The sequence below is a fragment of the Myripristis murdjan genome, chromosome 20 (assembly GCF_902150065.1).
Source record: "Myripristis murdjan chromosome 20, fMyrMur1.1, whole genome shotgun sequence".
In the NCBI taxonomy this organism is placed as follows: Eukaryota; Metazoa; Chordata; class Actinopteri; order Holocentriformes; family Holocentridae; genus Myripristis; species Myripristis murdjan.
Window position 1 is genome coordinate 3152270 of NC_043999.1, and position 19311 is coordinate 3171580.

Sequence of the window (19311 nt, forward strand, 5' to 3'; positions counted from 1 at the left end):
GGTCTTTGTCCAACTATGGATTCACAAAGGATTCCAATATTTTCTTTAATGAATCATCAGGGACAAAAATCCCATGTGTTCATATCAGTGCATTCTGGTATCTTTCACAGATTAGGCATGATGGGATGGAGTTGATATGTCCAACTTTTCCCATCCTGATCACATTCCCTCATGGTAACTGTTGTCTTGTAACTGTTCTGAAGCTCAACTAAACCTTTAGGACCTCTTGTTTTTCATTGATTATTATTTTGATCATCTTCACACACTTTTTCACAGCTCACCTACTTCCCATGCAAAACTTTGTTTAAACTCTGCAGGCTGACAGACGACCATGCCAAATGAACATTTTGTATATTTCAGGATATTTTCTGTCTGTAGTCCCTAAGACTGAGCCATATGAACACAGTGGACTGTCACCGTGTTTTTGACTGAATACTGTGATATCCATATTGTGAGGATATTGTTAGGATGACTGGTTGGTTCTTTCATGAAAGTGTAAATTAGTGCTAAACAGTCATTAGTAATATGGATATGATGAGCGAGCAGGCTGAGGCCAATAACAGAGCAGCGAGGACGTCTAATAAGTTGAGAAAACTGCATCCCTTTACTGTAATGCAGCCTTTTAAAGCAGGAGAGGACAACACTGATGCCATAAGATATTACCATATCCCAAATCTTTATCTTTTCACTTACTCTGATGGTTTTGCAAAGCACTTTGGAACTTTGCTTCAAAGGTGTAACATAAATATAAATTAGTATTATCAGTATTATTATTATTGTATTATTGAAAAATCTCTGACTGATAAATATCCCAAACACTGGAAATTATAGCTACATATTTTATTCTTTATTCAGATTGAGTTACTGCAGGTTGACAGAGAGCAGCTGTGCTTCTCTGGCCTCGGCTCTGAAGTCCAACCCCCATCTGACAGAGCTGGACCTGAGTGAGAACCACCTGCTGGATTCAGGAGTGGAGCTGCTGTCTGCTGGACTGGAGAGTCCAAACTGCAGACTGAAGACTCTCAGGTCAGACTGCACTTTTTAATGATGACATAAATTGATTTAATTTGACTAGCTCTGCAGGATAATTTATTTCTATATATGTATTGTAGACCTGCCTCATCAAATATTTTGGCCAGTACTCTGGTCCAAGAACAGTTATTTGAACGATCCCAAAAGAAAATTTGTTTTGTAAGTCTATTATCAGGCATGTTAATTAATCTATTCCACAGTCGCACCATGTCACCCTGGTGCTGCACTTGGCATGGCTCCCAACCCAGATCACCACATACAGCAAGTTTGGGGGCCATTTTATGTAAACCAAGAAAACATCGCATGGCTCTGTTCTGAACTGCATCACATTTTGTTTTCTTACAGTAACCCCAAACCCCTGCACTGTAGTCTAAAATAGGACAGACACAAGATTTAAATGGCTGTATATAGGTTTTATAAGCAAGATCTCTACATAACTTGACCTTATTCAGGACAGCACCCAGAGCCCGACCTGCACAGTCAGATAAGATTTTTACTCTTCTTTCAAAAGTAAGATGGGCATCTAGAGTAAGTCCTAAATATTGATAATACTCAGTAAATGACAAAAGTGTTGGCCCAAAATGAAACTTAAATTTAGTGTGTAACTCACCCTTTTTCCTGAAATTCATAATCTGAGTTTTATCTTTATTTATCTTTAGTCTCCATTTACTACACCAACAGCACACGATATCCAACAAATTTTGGAGATCAGTTTCAGTCTCTGCAAGGAGGACTGTATCATCTCCGTATAGAAAAGTGCCAACCGTGCAATCAGCCAGTCTAACGCCACAAGCTGCTACTTCATCTCAAATCTCAAATCAAAATACCAAATCATTCATCACCTCTCCCCACCATCATCATGTCCAATGTTCGGTCACTCCGTAACAAGATGGATCTATTACATGCAAGGTGCCATTTTGAAAGGGCCTTCAGGGACATCTGCATCATTGCTCTTTCTGAGACCTGGCTGGAGGAGTCGGTATCCGACTCTGAGGTGAGCCTCTATAACTTCACCATCATCAGGTCCGATAGGACGAGGCACTCGGGGAAAACGCGAGGCGGTGGGGTCTGCCTTTACATCAATGACAGGTGGTGTAATAACATCAAAGTGCACCGTAAAGTGTGTACACCTAACCTGGAGCTGGTGACCCTGTCCCTCCGTCCCTTCTATCTCCCCCGGGAATTCCCCACTGTTGTGGTCAACTGCGTCTATGTAGCCCCCAGTGCTAACATCAACATAGCAGCAGAGCTAACAGCCGAGGATGCTAATGCTATGTTAGCCAAGTATCCCGGTGCTCCGCTGTTCATTCTGGGGGACTTTAACAGTTGCAGACTGGACTGTGTGTTACCATCACTTCAACAATGTGTGGATACTCCAACAAGAAGGGGAAACATCTAGGATTTCTGCTACGGGAACATCACCAGTACTTTCTGTGCCCGTTCATACCCTCCACTCGGACTTGCTGATCACAGCGTCATCTGTTTACTTCCGCTGTACAAACAGGAGCTAAAATGCCACAAAGCACAGTGCCACAGCGCCCCCCGATGGTCGGAGGACGCCATTACCCAACTACAGGGCTCCCTGGCCTGTACCATGTGGGACATCTTGATGGGGATCTGAATGACAGGGTTTCTGTCATTACAGACTACATCAAATTCTGCATAGGTACCACAATTCCAACCAAAACAATAAAGATATATCCCAATTCAAAACCCTGGATTACTCCACAACTTAAACAGAGCCTGAAGGAAAAACACAAATCCTTCAAGCAGACTGGGCCAGCCTCAAGGCAATAATCAGGAACATAAGGAACAAGGTTCTTAAAGCCAAACTGGACTACAGAAACAAACTTGAAACAGAATTCAGTAATATGAACACTAAGCAAGCTTTCCAGAAGGTGGAAACCCTGACAGGATGCAAGCCCAAATCCACATGTACAGTCAGTGATCCAGACACCTTCACCAAATACCTGAACACATTCTACACCCGTTTTGACAACCAGGACTTCTCATCCCAGTGTCAGGCTTTGCTGAGAGCCCTCCCACCACCAGCCCCGGAAGAACCGGCCCCTTTGACACAGTGGCGGTTCTAGACCAATTTTACTGAAGGGCCCTGGCTGGGGCCAGGGGTTTTGTCAAAGGGGCACATTCAACCTTGGGGCAAAAAAGACAAAGATTCAAAATTATATCAGATTTTTTTTTCTTCAATAAAACTAGTGATTACCCATTGTAACCAAATTGAATGGTTCAAAATATCACATTTGAGACACAAATATAAGAGACAGAAACAATGGAAACATCATATTTTTCAGTTTAACCTTAGTACAGACAAACTCCTCACTTAGTACAAACTCCTGATTCTAAAATCTTGCCTCTTGTCGGGTGGTTGGTAACTTTTCAAGCTCGCCGTTTTCACTGTAGATCAACAGAACTGACTCCCGTTTCCAGCGGTGCAACGCTCGAAAGCGGCTTTCACATAGCGCAAGCATGGCGCAACCCTCGGCCGGCGCAGCCATTCATTGTGTATGTGATTGCGGAGCGCACCAGTCTGCATTTATATTTAGAAATCTAGATGATTGACATCATGAGATATGCACTACTCTTGCAAAGACAATGAAGTCACACACACAACAGGTAACAGGTAGGAAAAAAATACAGCCTTCATTCATGTAACATAATTTATTTAGAAGCATTAGTTCAGCTAATTCATAAATTAAAGAATGTATTTGCCTCTTTACATGGTTCATCTGAAGCTGCTGTGCTGTCCACCAGAGAAAAAGTGCGCCAGAACAGAAAACTACTTCCTAACGTCTGTTTCGGTCACGTAGCAACCAGCGCCACATACGTGCATGCCGTGCGTGCGTGCGCCCTACTCTGCACACGTGTGCACGCTGCTCTGTGCAAGTCTGCGCCGTACACAGCGCAGAGCGCGGCCCAAACCGCGCACTATGTGAAAGCCTCATCACAATTTCTAATCTTTGTTCGGAGGGGGGGCCACAGCGGGGTCCAGACTCAGTGTTACGGGGTCACTGGCCCCTGTTGGCCCCTCCCCAGAACCGCCAGTGCTTTAACAGAAGAGGAGGTACGGCGCCATCTGAGTCGTTGCAAGCCTGGCAAAGCCCCAGGGCCTGATGACATCACAGCCAGGGTGCTCAAGACCTGTGCCAGGGAGCTCTCTCCAATACTGCACTCACTTTTCTGCCAATCCTACCGGACTGCCACAATACCCACACTATGGAAAACCGCCATTATAATCCCAGTACCAAAAAAACCCAGACCCACAGAACTCAACCACTACTGCCCCATAGCCCTAACATCCATAGTAATGAAGTGCCTGGAGAAACTGCTGCTGAACATCATTCTTCCACTTGTCACCCCACACCTGGACCCTCTCCAATTCACCTACAAGGCAAAGAGGGGCACAGAGGATGCTGTAGCCTGCCTGCTGCACCTCCTCCTCCAGCACCTGGACTCCCCAGGAAATTTCGCCAGCATCCTTTTTGTGGACTTTAGCTCCACCTTCAACTCCCTACAGAAGCATCTGCTGATCCAGAAGCTACACCATCTAGAATAGAGTCTGTAGACACAACTGAGAAGACTTATCCCCCTATAGTTCAGAGGAACTCTAGGATCATTATTTTGAGACTTAGGGATAGGTTTTACGATAGATTTACATCAAACAGAGGGGACCAAGCTATACTCCAAACAGATAGAAAAAAAGATGAGCTAAAATTGGAAATAAGCAGGGTAATTTCAGTAATAATAATAATAATACATTTTATTTATAAGCGCCTTTCCTGACACTCAAGGACACTTTACAATAATAAAAACAAGTACAATAAAACAACAGATTAAAGGCATACACGGTAAAAAGAAATGGAGAAATGGAACAAAGTAGTTATAGTTCCAGAGAATAGGCTATCTTAAACAGGTGTGTTTTGAGTCTGGATTTGAACACTGGAAGAGAGTCAGTGTTTCGGATTTCTGGCGGAAGTGAGTTCCAGAGTTGGGGAGCAGAGCGGCTGAAAGCTCTGCTCCCCATAGTGCTGAGACGGGAGGTGGGTACAAAGAGGTGGAGGGATGAGGAAGATCTGAGGCAGCGAGAGGGGGTGTTAATATGGAGGAGATCAGACAGATGGGGGGGGCGAGGTTGTGGATGGCCTTGAAAGTATACAGAAGGATTTTAAAGTTGATTCTGAATTTGACGGGGAGCCAGTGAAGCTGCTGGAGGACGGGAGTGATGTGGTGAAAGGAGGGGGTTCTGGAAATGATACGGGCTGCAGAGTTCTGGACCAGTTGAAGCTTATGGAGGGATTTGTGAGGGGCACCAAAAAGGAGTGAGTTACAATAGTCAATACGGGAGGTGACGAGGCTGTGGACCAGGATGGCAGTGGAGTGGGGGGTGAGAGATGGGCGGAGACGATTAATATTACGTAAGTGAAAAAAGGCAGAGCGGGTTATGGTCTTGATGTGAGAGTGGAAAGACAGTGAGCTGTCGAGGATGACACCCAGACTCTGTGGAGCTGTCAATGGTGAGGGAAAAACTGTTAACTTTGGATAAGGTGGATTTGGTACCGACTAAGAGAAGTTCTGTTTTATCACTGTTGAGTTTGAGGAAGTTAGAGGAGAACCAAGATTTAATTTCTGAGAGGCAGCAGGTGAGGGAGGAGGGTGGGAGAGAGGAGTCGGGTTTACTGGATAGGTAGAGCTGGGTGTCATCCGCGAAGCAGTGAAAATGGATACCAAATTTGCGGAAAATATTACCGAGTGGGAGGAGGTAGATAATGAAAAGGAGAGGCCCCAGGACAGAGCCCTGGGGCACACCTGAAGTGACGGGGGAGGGCTGTGAAGTGAAGGATTTAAGTTGGATGAACTGAGTGCGGCCTGTGAGGTAAGAGTGAAACCAGAGCAGGGGGGTGTGAGTGATGCCTATGGAGGAGAGTCTATTGAGGAGGATGGTGTGAGAAATAGTGTCAAATGCTGCACTCAGATCAAGGAGGATGAGGATGGAGAGAAAACCGGAGTCGGCTGCCAAGAGGAGGTCATTGGTGATTTTTATGAGGGCTGTTTCAGTGCTGTGGCGGGGACGGAAACCGGACTGGAATTGTTCATAGAGACTGTTTTGGGTGAGGTGGGAGTGAAGTTGAGAGGCAACAATTTTCTCAAGAATTTTGGAAATGAATGGGAGGTGAGAAATGGGGCGGAGGTTATTGTAATCATACGGGTCTGAACCAGGTTTTTTCAGGATTGGAGTGACAGCTGCAGATTTAAAAGGAGCAGGAACAATTCCAGTGGACAGTGAAGAGTGGATAATGGCTGAAATGAAAGGGAGCAAGGAGGGAAGACAGGATTTGACCAGGACTGTGGGGAGGGGATCTAATTGACAGGAAGAGGGCTTGGACTTACTGATGAGGTCAGAGATAATTGAGGAATGAGGGAGTTCAAAGGTGGAAAGGGCTTGACAGAACGGGGGGAAATCAGAAGAGGGGAGGGGAGAAGAAGTGGAGCCCAGGTGCTGGTGGATTTTATTGACTTTGTCGTTGAAAAATAGAAGAAGAGAGTTGCAGGTGTCTGAGGAGTACAGATGGGTGGGGAGGGAGTCAGGGGGTTGAATGATGCGGTTAAATACAGAAAAGAGAGTCTTGGTATTGCCAGCATTAGAGCAGATAAGTCCAGAGTAGTATTGCGATTTAGCTTGAGAGATGGAGTCCTTATAGAGAGATAGTTGAGCTATGTAGATGTCTTTATGGATGGTGAGACCAGTTTTCCTGTAAAGTCTTTCAAGCTGTCGATTTTTGGATTTCATGGAGCGGAGAGCAGGGGAGAACCAGGGGGCGGACCGAGTAAAGTAGACGGAGCGGGACTTGACAGGAGCGAGTGAATTGAGAATATTTGTGAGGCCATTATTGTACTGGATGACAAGCTCATCGGGAGTGGAAGAGGAGTCCGGAGTCAAGGTGGCAATGTAGGAAGAGAGGGAGTCCAGGTTAATGTCCTTAATGTTGCGGTATGAGATGACACGGGGTGGTTTGAATATGGAGAGCCGGAGGGTGACATTAAATGTGAGTAGGAAATGGTCTGTAATATGGAGTTCAACAGCAGTCCAGTGTGTGACCTTTGATGTGTGTGGGGAAATCTGCAAACTGATGGAAACCAAAACTGTCAAGTAATGAAGAGAAGTCCATGGTAAGGAGAAGAGCAGGATTGTCCATGTGTATATTGAAATCCCCCAGCAGAATTACATTGGGTGAGAGAGTGGAGAGGTGGGTGAGGAGGGCAGAGAATTCATTTAAAAAGTCACAATGAGGCTTGGGGGGACGGTAGACTGTGGCAATGATAGTGGGAGTGGGACCAGATATTTGGCAGGCAAGGCATTCTAGTGAGGAGAGGGGAGGCACGGAAACTGGGAGAACCTTCCACTTCTCGCAGTAGAGTATTGCGAGCCCCCCTCCGCGACCCGAGCCACGAGGTTTGCAAGTGTAAACAAATCCCGGAGGCGTAGAGTCATTGAGAAGGGAAAAGTCACCAGGTACTTGCCAGGTCTCATTTAGGCAAAGAAAGTCAATTTTGCGATCATTGAGGAGAGCCTGGATCAGATGTCCTTTACCTGTGAGGGAGTGGATGTTGAGCAAACCGAATTTGACATTGGTGTTATCAGGCTTGTGAGATGCAGAAGCAGGGGCACTCAGTTTTATGTGAGAAAGGTTGTTTTTATTTGCTGCTTTTAAAGTGACATAAGGGCGGAGGGATCTGACGGTTATGATTGTCTGAATAGGGAGGCCAGTGGCAGAGGGGTGTAATGACTGCAGGGGCCTGTAGGGGGAGTTGACGGCAGTTGTACACTGAGAGGGTGCAGAAGAAGAAGAGGGGGGAACCTGTGTGTGTGAGTGGGAGTGAGGAGTAAACAGTCAATCACGTGGGTATGATTGGATAGTGTACTGCAGGTTGGATTTTAACATGTGGATGCCAAGTTTGTTTGGGTGGATACCGTCGGGCTTGAGGAGGTATTGACGATTCCAGAAGAGGTTGAAATTGTCTATGAAGCCTAAACTGAGTGCCCTGCAGGTGGTCTGGAGCCAGGTGTGGAGCTGAAGGACTCTAGTGAACTTTCCCTGCCCACGACCGTAGGGAGAGAGCGGTCCACTGATGAAGATGGATTTCCCGAAGCTGGCTAGGAGTTGTAAAAGTTTCCTGAAATCTGATTTGGTCACCTCGGATTGTCGAAGGGACGTGTCATTTATCCCGACATGAAGAATAATTCTGTGGATGGAGGAGGGCAATGTGTTGAGCAGATCTGGAAGTTTTTCCAGGATAACTGGGACTGTGGCTCCGGGGAAACAAAGTGTTACGGCATTAACAAAACGGATGTGTCTGGTTGTTGAGTCCCCGATGATTAAAGTAGTTTGAGGAAAAAGTGGGCGAGGGGAAGCTGACTGTGGGCTCTCTGGGCTGGATGAGGTCGGGGGAGTGGTCGGTGGAGGAGACGGCGTCGCTGGAGAGGAACGGACAGACAGGCGGGGGCGAGCGCGCTGTGGTGCAGGTGTAAACAACGGTATGGAGCGGAAAGTCTTACGGAGAGTGGAGCGCTCAGGAATGGCTACAGGGTGCCTCAGGGATGACGGTGGGCCCTGGTGCCCCTGGGACGGCAGTGGGGAGGAGGGAGGAGAGCCCTGGGGGTCCCCATCAACGGGAAGGAAAGCGAGGGGTGCAAACTTATTCGCCAGCTGAATGCTGCGATGAGGAGAGCGGGAGGGCGAGCCCTCGCTGCCGGAAGTAGGGACCCGGCCACAGGGCTTAGGGCCCGCTGGAGTGGAGCTGGCCAGGGCCCTCGGCCTGGCCCCCTGACGAATCCAAGTGCCATCAGAAGCAGTGTCAGATGGGGGGTTAGCAGCGGCGGCAACAGGCAGCGGAGGTGGAGGAATAGCTTCAGTGGCCTTGAGAGAAGCAACAGGACCGGAGACAGCTGCATCACGGGCAGCAACAGAGCCAGGAGCACAGAGGGAGTCAGTTTGTGGAGGGTTAAGGGTGATGGTGTCCATTAGCGCCTCGGCGTCACGGAGTTGATATAAAGTGGATATACGTCCCTCCAGCTCTGTGATCTTCTCGGCGAGGCGGGAGCAGCTGGTACAGCCGGAGGGGGAGGTAAGAGGAGCCATGATGTATGGGTGTGTGGTACCTGGGGGAGGAGGAAGGAGAGGAGGCCAGTACACGGGCTAGGGTGCACAATTTTATGATCACTTAAATATTTGATCGTATCAGTCGCTAGCAGGGAGGGCACGGGCACTTACACGGAGGGGCTCCACAACGGAGCCCACAACGTTAAGGTGGTGTTACATGCGGTGGTCCACAAAAAGGTTAGAGCAGAGCGTCATGGAGCGTCAAGGAGTGGGACTTACCGGCACGGGCCCAGAAGTGGGCCCGGTGCGAAGATCAGGCTTCGGGGGTAGAAAGAGCAGTTTAAGATCCCGTAAAATCCACGGCTGGTGGCAGCTATGCGGTTGCTCAGTTGAATTTTCCCACGCTGTCAACGAAGGCCGGGGTAGTGTTGTACTGATATAACACTAGTAACACATATCCAGAGAATGGAAAGATAAAATCCGGCCAAGGAGTTGATGTGAGAGTAGTCAAGGACCAACAGATAATAGAAAGAAAAACGCTAAAATGTAATATAAATGGTTGAAAGTCACGGTTTTAGGGAGAGCACTGACTGACAGCTGCAGACGCCGACGCATGCGTACTTCGACGCATGACTCTGCGCTGGTTGGCAGGTCGTTAGGCAGGTTATCAATGCCAGTAGCTTTTCTTAGTTTAAGTGTGTCAATTGCCTTTTTAACCTCCCCTTCAGTAATACTAGCATTTAGGTACTGATTAAAGAAATAAGAACCCTGCTGCATATTAGCCTCCATAACATTTTAAAGATCAAATATCCTTGCAAGAAAATAGTTATCCCACTCAGCAGAGCAGGAACCTCCAGAAAATAAAGAACCAAAGTCTGTTTCCCATTTTTTCAAAAGATTGTCCTCAGCAAAAACAGAAGATCCATGTTCCAATACCACTTCCATAGGGATAGGTTTAACTTTTTTTGGGCCCAAATTATTTATTAAATTCTAAAACAACTGAGGGTTATTAGTTTGCAGATGCTCTATTTTTAATGCCTGACCCCTCTCATATTTTCTTTTACAAGCTCTCAGTTTTCTGTCAGAATTCTGTTGTTTGACCTTAAATTCATTCTTTAGCTGTTGCCTCCTCATATCATTACCATCACACTTTAAAAATGATTTCTCTGCCATCCTCATCTCCTTCCACAGTACATTCAACTCTCCATTCCAGTAAGGTTTAGGTTTTCTAGAGAATCCACCTGTCCTAATGGAATGTGGATGTCTACGGACTTTGGCCACCTTACAGAAATATTTACAGAACTCACCATACCATTTATCAATGTCTTTTTGATGTTGTACTTGAGAGAGCTTATCTAAGAATTCAGTAAGCATAATTTGGCACTCACTGGAGGAAAGAAAATGAGGAGAGACCATTTTAATATTCTTCTGAGGGTATTGTCTAGATTGAGTATTATCTGAAGCCATATAATCAACAGCGGAGCCCCCACCTGCTTGAAAACTCAGGACTATCATTGAGTGATCAGGTCCTTTACACCGATCACCTATCAGGTTTAAACAGCTGATCTTCTCAATGAACTCATTAGGCTGTGAATGTTCAACTTAGTGCAAGTTCTTAAACAATTGTGGGGAGTAATTATATAATCTAGAACAGCCTTCCCTTTTACAGATACTGAATAAAATTATCCTTCCCAGGTATCCGTCCATTCAACACACAACATCTGGAGTCTTTTAGAAACTCTATCAACATTTCACTGTTTATTTACAACATTTATCAAACAGACTCTGGCTGGAACATTCGTATCAGTCTCACTAATACAGTCTTCCAAGTGCCCTATTATTCATTCATTCATTCATCTTCTAAACCGCTTATCCTCACTAGGGTCGCGGGGGGGTTGCTGGAGCCAATCCCAGCGCTCATAGGGCAAAGGCAGTGAAACACCCTGGACAGGTCGCCAGTCCATCGCAGGGCAGACAGACAAACACTGACATTTACACACACATTCATACCTAGGGGCAATTTAGCTTCTCCAGTTCACCTAACCTGCATGTCTTTGGACGGTGGGAGGAAACCCACGCAGACACAGGGAGAACATGCAAACTCCACACAGAAAGGACCTTGGGTGGGAATCGAACCCAGGACCTTCTCACTGTGAGACGAAAGTGCTAACTACTGCACCACCGTACCGCCCCAAGTGCCCTATTAGACTATTCAAATCTCCACAATCATAAACAGCATCAACTTCTACCAAAATATACATCTGAACCAACAGGTGATTATACAGACCATGAGCATCAGCCCATACTGAGAGAGAGAGAGAGAGAGAGAGAGAGAGAGAGAGAGAGAGAAACCTTAGTTTAGATTAGAGTGATTTTGTGTTTGAAACTCGATTTCTGTCAGGAGCCACATGACTTCTATCAAAAAGAGCTGCTGAGTTGTCGGTTCCAGATCTCTGCTGTGATGTGTGGAAGAAAATCAAACACACCAGGACTCATCAACTCCATTTGTCCAAAGGCCAGAATGTTTTTAAGCAGACACTGTGGGGACCAGACTTTCAAATAACAACATATTCATTTATTTAGGAATAATTAGCCTATTATTGTTAAGTATTTTCACTTTCTTACAAAATGAATACCTGTATCAGTGTGAGCAGGCTGCTAGAAAACATGGCAAATCCATAATAATAACTAGATGCTGAGGTAGAAATGACTGACAGGAAGTTTGAATCTGTTATGCAGCACCCTGACTGGAGGAAAATGTTGAGCCCATGCTTGCATGATGATACAGCACGAGACTCATTCCATTCCTAAAAGACAGGAAGTGGTTTGAGCTTCACCTGTCAGGCTGCTGCTCTTCAGAGACAAGCAGCCAGTCAGACGCAGCTCTGTGAGGGAGGCCTGCCACAGATCTGCTCTCTTCTTGTCTTATAGTTGTATTTTTTATTCTTCATTCAGACTGAGTGGCTGCAGCTTGACAGAGAGTAGCTGTGCTTCTCTGGCCTCGGCTCTGAAATCCAACCCCCATCTGACAGAGCTGGACCTGAGTAAGAACCAGCTGCAGGATTCAGGAGTGAAGCTGCTGTCTGCTCTGGTGGAGAGTCCACACTGCAGCCTGAAGACTCTCGGGTCAGTAGAGGGGTGGAGTCAGTCCTCTGAGGTCAGTAGAGGGGTGGAGTCAGTCCTCTGAGGTCAGCAGAGGGGTGGAGTCAGTCCTCTCATGTCAGTAGAGGGGTGGAGTCAATCCTCTCAGGTCAGTAGAGGGGTGGAATCAGTCCTCTCAGGTCAGTAGAGGGGTGGAATCAGACCTCTCAGGTCAGTAGAGGGGTGGAGGAAGTCCTCTGAGGTCAGCAGTGGGGTGGAGTCAGTCCTCTGAGGTCAGCAGAGGGGTGGAGTCAGTCCTCTCAGGTCAGTCGAGGGGTGGAGTCAGTCCTCTGAGGTCAGCAGAGGGGTGGAGTCAGTCTTGAGGTCAGTAGAGGGGTGGAGTCAGTCCTAGAGAGGTGGAGTCAGTCCTCTGAGGTCAGTAGAGGGGTGGAGTCAGTCCTCTGAGGTCAGTAGAGGGGTGGAGTCAGTCCAGGCTGAGCAGCTTGGTTGCTTGGTTCTTGTTCTGGACACAGTCAGTGCAGGCAGCATTTCCTGGGAAATCTCCAAAGTGCTCAGTGGCCTCAGGACTGGACAGAAAGACAGAGAGAGATCAGCCAATCAGAGCAGCCAGTGTGTTGGGATCATGTGCTCGAGTTGACCTGCAGATGATGATGATGATGATGAAGAGGATGATGGTTTTGTGTTCATCCCTACAGGCTGGAACATGTAGATTGGATTCCAGCTGGAGGCCTTAGAGGATGTGAGTACTGAGACAGTATGAGCAAGCACACACACACACACACACACACACACACACACACACACACACACACACACACACCAGGGCTGATAGTGGAAAAAAAATCCTGTGCCTGAACTTTTTTCCGTTCCCGGGGGAATATGTATATATGTATGCGGCAAATTTCATCATATAACATATATACATTATGAAAAATAACCCTATTAACTATCTTGTCACTATCTATTGCCACATTGCTCCCACTCTCCTCTGTCCAAGCCCAGCTCCATTTCTTCTTCACGCCCTTATCGACATGTTGGCTGTCTTCTCCGGGCTTCATGAGCCTGCAGTCTGTCCTGTGGGTTGCAGTGCGTCACTGTAGGCCAGGGGTATTCAGATAAAACTGAAAGAGGTCCAGTTACTAAAATTTTCTCCCAGCAAAGGTCCGAGTCTTGCAATGTCTAAATTTTACATTATTGATTACGCTGGGTTACAAAAAAATTTTTTTTGCAAGTTGTCTAGGTTTTTTCAACTGAATTAGGACCATTTTGCACCACTAAATCCAAAAATGATATCTATTTTTCTCAATCAGGTCAGGTTTTTTTGCTAATTTGATTTTGAAAAATTTGATCTTCTCACGAAATTGATTACATTTTTGTGACTTTATCAGTTGATTTTTTATATGGTTCTCACCCAAAATAGGTTTTAAGAGAAAAAAAACATTTTCTAACAGGATGTATTTATTAAGTGTTACAAACTTTAATTCCTGTAAATTGAATAATAGACATTGATAAAGGTAAGTACATGTAAATTGAACATTAAGTCGTCATTGTGCAAAATTCAGGGCATGAACTTTTGTTTCTTCGAACCCCTCGAATGCTCAGCAGCAGGGATGTCTCTCTTCAGAGTCCAGCAGTAATCAGCCATCATGACTGCATCCCAGCATCCATGACACCTGGCCTCCATCTCTTTTATGTCCTGATGGAATCTCTCTCCCTGCTCATCACTCATTGATCCCAGATTCTCAGGAAACCGATCCATATGTGAGAATAAGTAATGCATTTTGATGCTCATGTTGCATCCAAGGTTTCTGAAAGCAGTCAGCATATTGGTGACAAGGTCTGCATAGTTCCTGGCCTTGTTGTTGCCAAGAAGGTTCTTCACGACCAGAACAAAAGTCTTCCATGCTTCCAGTTCCACTTCGTTCATTGAGTTTTCAAACTGAGGATCTCTGATGAGCTGACGGATTTGAGGACCATCAAAGATGCCAGCTTTCAACTTCTCTATGGTTAATCCTGGAAAAGCATGGCACAAGTAGGCGAAGCAGCTACCATCCTTATCTAGAGCTTTGGTGAACTGTTTGATCAAGCCGAGCTTTATGTGCAGTGGTGGGAAGAGAATCTTGTCTCTGTCTACCAGAGGAATGTTGATGACATTCTTTGCTCTGCAAGGCACCAGTTCCTGCCGCACCGGCCAGTCCTTCTTTGTGTAATGCTGAGCAGTGTCCCTACTATCCCACATACACAGAAAGCATGGGTACTTGGTGAAGCCGGACTGTTGCCCCAACAAAAAATTTACCATCTTCAGGTCAACACAAATAAGCCACTCATGCTGATCATAACAAAATTTCTCCAGCACATACTTCACCGCTTCATACTTCTCTTTCAGTGTAGTTGAGTGAGCAAGGGGTACAAAGGCAAACTGGTTGCCGTTGTGAAGCAGAACACATTTCAGCGATCACTTGCTGCTGTCAATGAAAAGTCTCCAATCTTTGAGTTCATACTGTGGCACTCCAAGCTTGTGGAAAAAGTAAAATCTTCAGAATTTGTTTATTGCAAGAAATATGAAAGAATTTTGTATCATATGATGTGAAAATGCCCATAAATGTAAGCAAAAATGTTAAAAAGCCAATATGTAGCATACTTCAGAAAGTTGACCTGATTGAGCAAAACCAATGTGATTTTTGGATTCAGCACACCAAAATTATCCTAAATCAGCTCAAAAAACTTCAACAATAAATTTGTTGTTGACTAGTGTTATTGATTCACATCATATGAGACACAGTGGTTTAGAAGTGGATGCAGGCAGAATGAACATGTATTGGTCTGTCCATTCATCTTTAAAAGTTCGTTTTTCACTTCTCATTTTGGAGCAAGCCATTTTCTCGTCTCATCTCCTCTCTTCCACTACTCTCTGGTGCTGGAAGGTAAACAATCGATTTGATTGGCTTGGCTATTGATGACGCTCCTGTCAGCTTTCACATAGTGTGTGGTTTGGGCCGCACTCTGTGCTGGGTACGGCGCAGACGGGCGCAGAGCAGCGTGCGTGATAAATGTACGGCTGTACTGCATTGTCTTTGCAACAGTAGTGCATATTTCATGATGCCAGTCATCTAGATTTCTAAATACGTACACCTCCTGCCTGTAGTAAATCCTTTGCTCCAGTTTACAACAGTATTGATCTTTGATTGCACAAAAATTAAAAAAAAAAAAGCAAAAACATCATATTTCTCTGCCAGTTTTTAAACACACCTGGTCAGTGGGGACTCCCTAGGCGAAATGACTCCCTTGCACCCTTCCATGCTACTACCAGCGCCAGCCTCGTGCTGCGCTCAGCTCGGTGCAGACCGTTGCGCCCTCGCGCCCTGCGATCACATACACAATGAATGGCTGCACCGGCCGAGGTCTGCGCCGTGCGTGCGCTATGTGGAAGCCCCGTTAGCTAGATTAGCTGTGCATGCAGTCTGTGGCCACTACGGTCAGAGAAAAAATAACAACAAATGATTTATTTAACAATAATATTTAACATTTAATTTAATATTTAATAATATTAGAATTGTCACGGGTCTGGACAGAACCGTCACTGGGTCCGTGCCCGGACCGCCGTCCGCCATTTGGTGATGCCCGCTGCAGGCTAACGAGGCTCACTTTTGACGGCACATGGAGCGCCTGATTGTCAACACCCATGTTGTCTGTCAGATAAATCTGGGCGAACCCCCTTTTTTTTTTTCTCACAGTCACACCGGTACGCCGGAGATCCAGCACAGCACCAGAATGCTATCAGCCCTGTATTCAACATCGCTTTTAACTGTTTTTTTATTCTGTTCTTTTACATATGAAGTGATTCTATGTCCTTAGTTTTATCTATTTTTATTTTTATTTTTTTTTTTTATCTCCCATTGGTTCAAGGTTCAAGGTTCAAGGAGTCTTTATTGTTCCCGTGGGGCAAATCGCTCCAACAACGATCACAGAGTAACAACCACATATGACACAGAAGACAACAATAAATAGAACAAACAGATTGATCAATCACTTGTTTAGAGGACCTGTGGCAGCAGGGACAAAAGAATACTTTAATCTATTTGTCCTGCGTCTTGGCAGGATGTACCTGCAGCCTGACGGGAGCAACACAAACTCACCAACCAAGGAGTGGCTCTGCTCAGTGAGGAGTGAGCGGGCCTTACTTAGGGTTCTGAGCTTGTACACATCAGAAATATCATTAAGGTTAATGCCTGCAATTTTGCTGCATACTCTCACTATGCCCTGAAATCTGTTTTTGTTTTTGAGGGAAAGTAAGCCGAACCAGCAAATAAAAGAAAAGGTCAGAACAGATTCAGTAAAACAAGAATAAAACATTTTCATAAAAGTGCTGTCAACATTAAAACTCTGCAGTTTCCTATAAAAATACATGCGTTGATGTGCCTTCTTGCAAACAGCCTCAACATGGAAATCAAAAGACAGCTTGTCATCAATGTTAGTGCCAAGATATTTATAATTATGGACCCGCTCGACGGCTTGATCCTCAATGACAAGAGGAGAGGTGACTGACAGATGTTTGCGAAAGTCTATCAACATTTCTTTAGTCTTTGACACATTGATGCACATAAAGGATGAGGAACAGCAGTCTGTGAATTCCTTCACTACGGGGCCAAGATCAGGGTCGTCACTGCCCAGCAACAACACGATTACTGAGTCATCTGCAAATTTGAAGATGTGACGCCCCACATGTTGGCTCCGGCACTCGTTTGTGTACAAAACAAACAGTAAAGGTGAAAGGACGCAGCCCTGAGGTGATCCGGTGGAGGAGACGAGGGTGTCTGACAAAACATCATTGACCCTCACACGTTGTGGTCTTTCTGTTAAAAAGTCCATTAGCCAGGCTATTAGACCAGGATCGATGCTGTGGAAGTCCCTTAATCTTTCTGCTAAAATGTGTGGCTGTAAAAAGTCTTGGCTCCCTCAAGATGAGTCAAGACAAGATTTAAAAGGGCGGCTAATGCATCTTCGACACCTCTGCCTGACCTGTAAGCGAACTGCAGTGGGTCCAGGTGATCTTGAACACGGGTCAGAAGTGTTTCCTTGACAATTTTCTCAAATGACTTCATAACAAGAGAAGTTAATGCCACAGGTCTAAAAATCATTTAGTGATTTGGGGGATGCAGATTTGGGAACTGGAACAATAATGGAATCCTTCCAAAGTGAGGGCACCTTGTGAAGCTGTGTAAACCGACTTTTTTTTTCTCTAGGTGCCATATAAATTATTATTATTATAGCTGTTGTTGTTGAGCACCTATGTTCTATAATTGTATTTTGCTCAGTTTAATAAACTTGAATTATATTGTATGACTTAATGCATTTATGGAGAACTTTAATTCTTCATTCCCCTCATTCTTTCATACTTCAATATAGATGTTCATCAAACTGGAGAAATGTCATCCATGGTGACAGAGAACCTGCCCAGAGCAACATCTGCAGGAACCTCCACATCTGCAGGAACCTCCACAGGCGGCCTGGAGACATCCTGGATACCTCCGCCCTCTCACAGCTCTGCCACGCATCAAACCTCGACTGTTGCTGCCTTGCCTCGCTCTCGCAACATGGCATCACTGAGTTTCACCGCGAAGAGCAAGGAACGTACACAACAAAAGCGATCTCAGAGTTTACCTGCTGTCACGTCACAGCACAGCTTTAAGTGGTTCACGCCTGAGATCTCTGATGATGAAAACAGTGAAATCTACAGGTTCCAGTGCACCAGTCCAGGCCTGTACCAGTGCAGTGTGACAGGCCTGGTGTTTAACATGGAGGGAGAAGGGGATGTGACTTACAGGATCGTCCACTGGGACCAGAGGCTGCTCACCCAGCATCACAAGAAGCCTGCAGGACCACTGTTTGACATCAGATGCCAGCAGCAGTCTGTCTGCCAGCTTCATCTCCCACATTGTGAGATCAGATCTACAGGTGCATGTCTGTTCTTGTCAGTGGCTCATGTGACTGACGAGGGCACTGATTTCATCCTTCCACATGAGATAACAGAAACTCATGTTGTTATCAACATCACTGGATTTTCTTGGTTTGGTCTCGTCAAGAATAAAATCTTGCCCCGTTATCCGATCAGGGCGGTGGTGCTGCTGTTCTACACTCCTCCAGTTGATCCTGATCCTACATCTCCCCTTTATGTGTTGTTGCTGCCTGGAAACGTTGTGATCAGTGACGTTCAGAACCAAAGGAAGAAAAGAAATGCAGATGAGACGTACATAGAGACACCACCTCACTGTAAACTCCAGCCAAATCAGGAGTACACGCTGTCCACGTCTCCTGAGGATGAATCAGTTTTTATACAGCCAAAGAAGGCAGAATTTGACAACAAAATCGATAACTATTTGTGTCATTTTAAAGTGACTTTAGGACAAATCAGGAGAAATGTTCATCTGTCTCTCACAGACAGTAACAGCTCCCTCTGTGTATGGGAAGGGCGAGTTGATCTTCCATCAGCTGCCATAAGGAAGCCCCAGGGTCAGAGTGCCGACAAACATTTGTTCTCTATCCGGAAAGCCTTCATCGACAGAGTATCAGGACCTGTGCTCCAAAGTCTGTTGGACAGGCTTTTAGAGAAACGGGTGATAAATGACTCTGAGAAGGAGGAAGCACATGGGATGCAGAACAGAGCAGACAAGGCTCGTTTTGTCTTCGACACGGTGAGGAACAAAGGAGAAGCTGCTCGTTCAGAGATGATCACATTTCTCTGTGAGGAAAACCAGTACCTCTCTAAAACCCTTGGGTTGATGTGAAAACACAACTAACCAAATTGTGATGAAGATAAAATGATAAATGAAGAACTGACCATTTAAACTCAATGGCCATAATGTGAACATATCCTAATGACCATAAAATTTAGATTGACCAAAGAATAAAAATGGGACGAGGTGTCGGTGTTCCTCAGCACCCAAACTACTGTCAGCACTTCTCCCCTCAGATATTCAGCTTGTGAGCGTGTCTGTCCAAAGCACCTTGATTTCTCATAGAGTAAACGCTTGTGAACTCACAGTGGTCCCAACCTTGGCTC

At 45.6% G+C, this 19311-nt stretch overlaps 1 protein-coding gene and 1 long non-coding RNA gene across 2 annotated transcripts; both read left to right on the top strand.

The window, feature by feature from the left end:
* Positions 1–998: 998 nt before the first annotated feature.
* On the top strand, positions 999–17838 carry LOC115378539 (uncharacterized). Its single transcript, XR_003930133.1, has 3 exons — positions 999–1026; positions 12947–12990; positions 17658–17838. It is a non-coding gene; the product is annotated as an uncharacterized LOC115378539 (long non-coding RNA).
* A 7-nt stretch (positions 17839–17845) lies between these two features.
* Positions 17846–19264, top strand: LOC115379184 (NACHT, LRR and PYD domains-containing protein 1b allele 3-like). The gene has a single exon (XM_030079904.1). It carries the CDS (start codon positions 17846–17848, stop codon positions 19034–19036), a length of 1191 nt encoding a protein of 396 aa, XP_029935764.1. The 3' UTR covers positions 19037–19264.
* Positions 19265–19311: the final 47 nt, after the last annotated feature.